At 39.7% G+C, this 7,773-nt stretch overlaps 1 protein-coding gene across 1 annotated transcript in view; it reads left to right on the top strand.

The window, feature by feature from the left end:
• Positions 1–7,773, top strand: part of LOC103807971 (zinc finger CCCH domain-containing protein 13-like) — a gene marked incomplete at its 5' end in the record, with an annotated part of 33,833 nt that overhangs the window by 13,316 nt on the left and 12,744 nt on the right. Inside the window, 5 exon segments of the mRNA XM_009080723.1 lie at positions 1,915–2,225; positions 3,220–3,684; positions 4,676–4,858; positions 7,489–7,771; position 7,773. The exon segment at position 7,773 is cut by the window's right edge and continues 239 nt beyond it. Coding sequence (XP_009078971.1) covers positions 1,915–2,225; positions 3,220–3,684; positions 4,676–4,858; positions 7,489–7,771; position 7,773 — 1,243 coding nt within the window.

A 7,773-nucleotide genomic window follows, 5' to 3' on the forward strand; every position in this document is an offset into this window, starting at 1 on the left:
GTGCTGAATACTACTGCAGTCCTGTGTTTGTGCAGTGGGAAGGTGGGCATTCTGATTTGCTGCACTTCTGTTGATGGGTCAGAGATAAAGCTCCAGATGTCATATATATCAGCATACTGATAAAATAAGCGAAATAAACTCCATTCATTCAGCAATCCTAAGAGTTGTAAGCAAGCTCTTTTGCTGCTGTGGTGACTCAGTTCAGCTAGAACAGTGTGATACTGTTTTATTCTAGACGTCACTGATGGACATTTTCTCTAAATTAGATTCTTTATAGGGAAGAGGGTAGAGCAGCCTATTCCCCCTGCAGCTGGCAGTAGTACAGTCTGAAAAATTCCTCTTCAGTACCCTTTTCCCTAGTTTTTAACTAACCCTCACCCTTAACTGACTTACTCCAGTGCCCTGGTTTCAGCTGGGATAGAGTTAATTTTCTTCCTAGTAGCTGGTACAATGCTGTGTTTTGGATTTAGTGTGAGAATAGTGCTGATAACACACTGATGTTTTAGCAATGCTTACTCTGAGTCAAGGACTTTGCAGTTTCCCATGCCCTTCCAGTGAGCAGGTGCACAAAAAGCTGGGAGGAAGCATGGCCAGGACAGCTGACCTGAACTGGCCAAAAGGCTATTCCTTAGCATAGAATGTCATGTTCAGTGTATAAACTGAGGGGAGTTGGCCAGGAGCTGCTAATTGCTGCTTAGGGGTGGGCTGGGCATCGGTCAGCGGGTGGTGAGCAATTGTATTGTGCATCATTTTTTCTTTTGGGCTTCATTCCTCTTATCTCCTTTTTCATTACTATTATCATTAACATCATTATTATATTTTACTTTATTTCAGTTTTTAAACTGTTCTTTTCTCAAGCCACGGGTTTTACCTTTTTCTGATTTTCCTCCCTATCCCACTGGGAGTGGGAGGGAAGTAAGCAAGCAGCTATGTGATACTTAATTGCCAGCTGGGGTTAAACACATGGCATCCAGTATTTTGCTCATCATTGCCTGCTTGTATCAAGTGTTGTGCAGGGGAGTGTTAAGCAGGGAAGATAAGCAAGCCTTCTGCTAGAATCAGGCAAGGATATTCAAAATGTTTTGTCTTCATACTGTTCAAATCCTTCCATGCAAGCCAAATTTGTTAACCCTGTGTTTCAAAACAGTGGTTTCATGGCAAAAAGTAAATGTAGTCTTAGTTTAAAGACAGTAAGTCATTAAAGTCTGTTGGATTCTGTCAGTCACATCTGACCCTGACAGAATTTTGTTTTGAGTGCTTTGGAAGATTTTCTGCTAATTCCAGGCCATGTTTCATTTGTGTACAAATTGTCGTCTTAGAGGCATGCAGGCTGCTTGTTGCCTCAGGGAACATTCATGTTTGCTAAAATTTTAAGTAGCTATGCATATGGTTTTTCAGGATCCAAGTCTAAATTTGTTTAAAGGCTAATGCTTATAATTAAAGACATTACAAGTGTGTAAGAAGGAGACACTGTTGCTTTTGAAAAAACCTCAATGCTGTTGTAAACAAAAATTCCCCTTAGTAACACTGTAAAAGTTATCTGCCTGATTTTACCATGATCTCCAAAAAGCATTTTATATTGAAGAAAACTGATTCCTGTTTTGGGGATGGGGAGAAGAAAATGAGGTGTTTTTCTGACTCCTCCCTCCCTCTCCAGGAAAGCATTCTGGTATGTGTATAATATAATTTTGATTAGACAGATTATTCTTGGATATTAAATAAATAATATACATGTAAAGATAAGCATTTCCTTGACCCTTGAGAGAAGACTGATGGTTTATAGAAACAGCACATATTTTCATCATACAAAGGGAAAAGAATGCACAAATTATTTTAATCAAATTTTTAATGATATGTTAAGAATCTTTCAAGTCATATTATTACACATGTGCCTGTTCTAACTCTTCCTTGCAGGTCTGCTTCCCCATCAGGTCAGCATCATTCTCCCATATCCTCAAGGCATCACTCCTCTTCATCGCAGTCAGGCTCCTCTGTTCAAAGACATTCTCCTTCCCCACACCGCAAGAGAACTCCTTCTCCCTCCTATCAGAGGACAGCTTCCCCGCCTACAAGGCGATCGTCCTCCCCCTATCCCCCACACTCTTCCTCTCCGCCTCAAAGGAAGCGAAGTCCATCGAGACACCGATCTCCTGGGAGAGAGAAGGGAAGACACGATCGCGATCGGACTTCACAGTCTCACGATAGGCGCCACGAAAGGCGGGACGGTATGAGTGAAAAAGTAGCACTTCAGAATAATTTATATTTGTTTGCAAATTGCATTTTGAAACTTGATTTTCAAATTGTGGCATTGTCTGCACCCATTCCATTGGCTGGGAGGGAGTGAAGAAAATATTGGATGTGTTTACTGTTCCTGTGCTGGTGGTGCTGTTAGGGGCTGTGCTTTGGAGCATTCCTGACAGGACTGCTTATGTAGGCTCAGCTGATTGTAAAGGTCCTGTAGGCATCTGTCTAGGTGTTCCTTGTGTAATGAAACAGTAGGTAAGTGATCTTCTCAGCAGGATACTCGTAAGTAACTATTACCCTATTCTGTGAGGTGCCCAGATGCTAATCCAGTCCTCACTGATTGCTCTGTTGTCTTTTGAATTGGTATTAAGTGAAGTGTGTGCAAAGAAACAGTCATTCCCTCTGGAAATCTGTAAAGGTGGATGAGCAATTGAGTAGATGCTGTTTCTCTCAAGAGACAGATTACAAAGACTACATATGTCAGCTTTATTTTAGGCTGGCTATAAACTTACCTTCCTGTAGCAGTAATATTATAAATATGTAATTAAAACAAGACAAAAACTTTAGCAGGGCATTGAGGTCTTAAAAGTAAGTGGTCTAAATATAGCACAGACTTTCTGAAATTGTGTGTGGAAAAAAAGAGGAATTATGATTGGAGAAGTAATGATCCTACCTTTAAATTATTGTAGTGTGCTTGCTCTTTAGTATGCTTGAAATTTATTTTTATTGTACTTACTGTCTTTTGAACATGTAAATATGTGTAGAGTAGAGATTCATATTCACAATAAGGTCTTCAAAGCTTACTGAATGTATAGGTATATACTCAACATGATTTTTTCCTTCTTATGCATTAAGTTTGGTTTGCTGTATGTCCACAGTATATTTTGACTGTATTATTTTAGTGTTATTTGTGTGCTAAGTTTTTGCTTGCTCTGATCAAGCTAGGTATATAACGTTCTTTCAAACATTTTACAGAAACTAGAGGGAAAAGGGAAAAAGAAAGAGAAACGAGAGATGATCGCGATTATGACCAAGAGCAGAGTACCTCTAGGGATCACAGAGATGACAGAGAGTCTCGTGATGGAAGAGATCGAAGGGACACAAGAGACAACAGAGATCGGAGGGAGCCAAGGGAATCCAGAGATACTCGAGACTCCAGAGATACGAGGGATTATAGCAGAGATACCAAAGACAGTCGTGATCAGAGGGACTCGCGCTCCACACGAGATTCCCATGACTACAGAGACAGAGAGAGTCGCGATGCCCATAAAAAGGATGACCAGTATCAAGAGGACTTGCGCAGCTATGGAAGATCCCATGGCAGAGAGGAGAGCTCTCGTGCTGAGACAAGGAATGACTCCAGAAGCGACTCCAGAAATGAAAGCAGAAGTGATAGAACTGGCAGAAGTCGAGGCAGAGGTCCAGAATTATCTGACAAAGGTATTGCATAATTTAAATAATTAATATGTGCCTCTTGTTGGTGATTGAATATGTGCATTCATATTACCTTGTTTGTTACTGGATATGGAAGTGCTGCCAGATAGGTCATGGCTTTAAAACTGTGTTCAGTTCTATTGTTTTTAAATTGTTGTTGAAATTTACAGCATTTCTGTGTTCTCCAGTCATTCAAGTGGCATAAAATGGGTGTTCTGCTATCCCCGTTTTAAAACAAACCCTAACCCTCACACTCCTCTATTTAATGTTTCTGTAACCATAGATTTTCCCATGGACTACGAACACAAGTAAGAGGCTCATCTGTAGTGGAAGATTCCTGGGGGGTAGTGTGTCTCAGTACTAGGCAGCAGGTTCTTTGTGTTCTTTCAAAAGCAACCACTTGCCTTAAGTACCTGAAAACCATCTTTCACACACACCCACTTCTCCCCACCATGCCCCCCTGCCCCTCCTTGATTGATCCCCCCTGAAAGTGGGATTTTAGTCTCTGGCAATATTCTTGGAAGTCTGATGCACTTTACAGAATAGTTTCACTTATAAACTTTTAATCTTCTGTAATAAATTTTGCTTTTTCAGGCTTATTGGGACATTTTCATTAGGGGAATGACATAAAATTTTTACAGGAAAAATGATACCTACTTTCTGTGCTTATTCTTGCTGCAGTGTCTATAAGCTTACATCCTACTCAGAACAAATGTGAACTGGCTTTTGGGCTGTTATATTTCTATTCATGAGACCTCATGCTGTGACCAGGGGATGGTGATTTAGAAAGTCTTGATTTTGCAGTTTGAAAATAATAACTATGAGTACAACGTGTGACATTTGAGTTGTTGGTTTAGTAGAGTTCAGTGCTACAATCTCTATGTCCATGAAGAGGTAATTCAAGTTTGTTATATATTACTACTTTAGTTGGTATAAAATATCAGTGGATTTCCTTACATATGGAAACTCATTTCTTATGTTGCTGCATCCCTATTAGGAAGTCGGGGGACTAGAGGATCCCAGGTTGATGGTCACAGCAGTAGTGGAAACTACCATGACAACTGGGAGTCAAGGAGCAGCTATGCTGATCGGGATCGCTATGACAGTCGCGATCAAGCAAGGGATTCTTCCTTTGAAAGGAGACATGGTGAACGGGACAGGCGTGACAACAGAGAAAGAGGTACTTCAGTGTATATTTTTACATGTACATGTGTAGTCAAAGGTATGGATATGAATGTGTGTGTTTCTCCCTCCTTTTTCTTCCTTGTTCTGCCCCACACCACTAATTCATAAAGAACTCATTTGACACCACACACTGACACTAGTCCTGTCCTTGATACAAGTTAACTTCTGTAGTAAGATCTTCCATTGGCAATGTATGCATGAGGCCTTTCTCCCTCCCTGTGGCTAGATTTTGGCACCTTCTGTGTTTATTCATCCAAGTAGTCTTTAAACAAACTATGTTTCTTCAAGGGATTTCATTGTACAACTTACATAAGCATGTAAGCTTAGAGTCATGTTTGCATCCCATTACTAGTTCTGTTTGTCTGTATAGAGACATGGTATTTACTACTAAAGTAAGTGACAGTTTAAATTTATGATTAATTCAAAAATTTATTGCCTGGGGAGTTATAATAGTTCTGAATGCTTTGCTGTGGTCAGTAATAATTAGCTACCAAATGTTGGTGCAGATACCAGTGATCATGGAAAGAGCACGCAAGACTGATCATTTTGATGTAGTATGCAAGATGTCACACTTCTGCACCAGAAAGTGTTGTCTCAAAGGAACTAGTACCAGCTCTCACTCTGGAAAGTATTTGTATCGCTCACTAATTAAGAGAAAAAGAGGAGTCAGGAAAATGGAAATAGGAAGAAAATTAAGAGAGGAGCTGTGAAGGCTAAATAGAAAATAACTCACTGCAATTTTATGTCTTGAGTTTTGATTTGGAAGTGACAGATAAATTCTAGCTGGTGTTTTAACTTCAGTTTTTCAAAGAATGTTTTGTATTCTGCTTTGAGAGGTGCTTTTGGCCCATTGAAATGTGTCAGTTGTTGCTTGTCTTGTGAAAGGTTCTGCTTCAGGTGCTCTCTCATCTTCAAGGCAGGATTTCAACAAACCTAAACTTCAGGCTTCCATTTTCATGTCAGCTGACCTGAGTTTTAACATTTGTCATTCTGAGAATAATTGAGATATATCTTGGTACTTAATTCTGTGATATGGAAGGAGTCTTTTTAGTATGATTATAAAACGCAAACTTGCAAATTTGAGCTGTCTTTATTCAGCTAAGGCAAGTATGTAAAGTGTTCCAAACAACCTCTGGAACAGCACTTCAAAAAATGAAGTCACATAAGAAGTGCTGACTATCCACGTTTAATTGTCTAATACGCTTGCAGTATTTGATTCATGTAAGACTTTGATGTGGCTGTTTTGTTACCAAAACTGACATAACAAATAGGAGTTACAGAACTTCTTGATAAAATCTAATACTTAGTATGCACAGTAAATCATATTAAAATGTTAGGGGCACCATTAAAAAATGTGAAATCTGTTCACAGAACCAATTGCATGGATTGATGATTTACCTTTTCATACAAGGAGTGTTATATCCGTGGTGGAAATGTCACTCAAGTTTGCTTTTAATTTTACCTGGTAACGGGGGAGCACTAAATCATTGTTAATTCACTCAGAGATGAAAATTGATTAAACTGATGGAAATGCACGTTCTATTGATTTAGTCCTGTCCAAACTCTGCCTGCTCACGCTTGGTGGACATTGTCTTAATTTACAGCAAAGTGCACTCTCAGCCTCAGAGTAATGGACTGAAAAATACCAACCTCTGTTCATGCCATTTTTTGCTCTTTTGTATGGTGCTTTTAATATATGTTGTAGGAAAATAGTTTTATTGATTTGTTGTGCCTCAGATACTACTAACATGAGCATAGAAATTACTATGAAGTGGTCAAAACTTAGAGAAATACTCAAAAAATATCCAAAATATGTTAACAATTTATAGCTAAGTCTGTGGAGAGTAAATACAATTAGATAAATCAGGTTTCCCTGTCCTTTTGGATTAGTCATTTTTTACATATGTTTAGTTTTCCTTCTTACTCCAATTCACTGCCTGAACAGTGAAAACCTCAGATTGTAAAGCTGTAAGACTCTACAGTGAATAGGTGTGAAAAATGTTAGCAGTTTTGCTTCCCATATCTCATCTTTGTCTCTCCCTTTCTTGTGGATGTCGTTGCACATTTCTGTGCAGGGATCTTCCCTTCTGGGACAAGACAGGCCAGTGTTTCTTGTTTTGCAGAAAGGTTTACCATGTATTATAAATAGTCTGAGTTCTTGTAAAGCATGTGACTCCTAATAGGTTTAGGAGGTAAAATTTTTGTACAGAAGTCTTTAACATTTTGTATGTTTGCCATTCACAGCTTTTTGAGGTCTTACACCAGATTTGGAATCACTGAGGTAATGCCCTCATTATTGGTTCCTCATTGAGGTAATGCCACATAAAAATGTGAGGCATACCTTTAGCTTTTGAAGCCATTCAGAAAAATCTGGTAGGAAAAACATTTTTTGTTAACTTTTGGTTAAATAAGGAAAGCCCACTCCTGAAATACTGGAAAATTCTTTCAAAATTAGGTTTGCTTTTTGTCTTCTCTCAAAGGGAAGTTTCTGCAGGGCATTGCTTTTCATTTCAGGCAAGCCCATATCTAAATTGTCAAAACAAAGGCTCTTGTGGTTTTATTAGTGTTCTGGAAGCAGTGTGTATCCCTTTAGCACTTTGCAATCAAACCTGCTTCTCCTTACAGATCAAAGAGCAAGCTCACCGGTGCGGCATCAAGGACGAAGTGATGATCTCGAGCGGGATGAAAGACGAGAAGAGCGAAGGGTAGATCGGTCTGATGACAGGAGAGATGAAAGGGCCCGGGAGAGAGAGCGAGAAAGGGAGAGGGACCGAGAGAGTGAAAGAGAGAGAGACCGGGAAAGAGAAAGGGAGAAAGAAAGAGAGTTGGAACGAGATCGTGCTCGGGAGCGGGAGAGGGAGAGAGAGCGGGACAAAGACAGGGACCGTGATCGGGACCGAGACAGGGACC

This window comes from Acanthisitta chloris, unplaced genomic scaffold (genome assembly GCF_000695815.1).
Source record: "Acanthisitta chloris isolate BGI_N310 unplaced genomic scaffold, ASM69581v1 scaffold15738, whole genome shotgun sequence".
NCBI lineage: Eukaryota > Metazoa > Chordata > Aves > Passeriformes > Acanthisittidae > Acanthisitta > Acanthisitta chloris.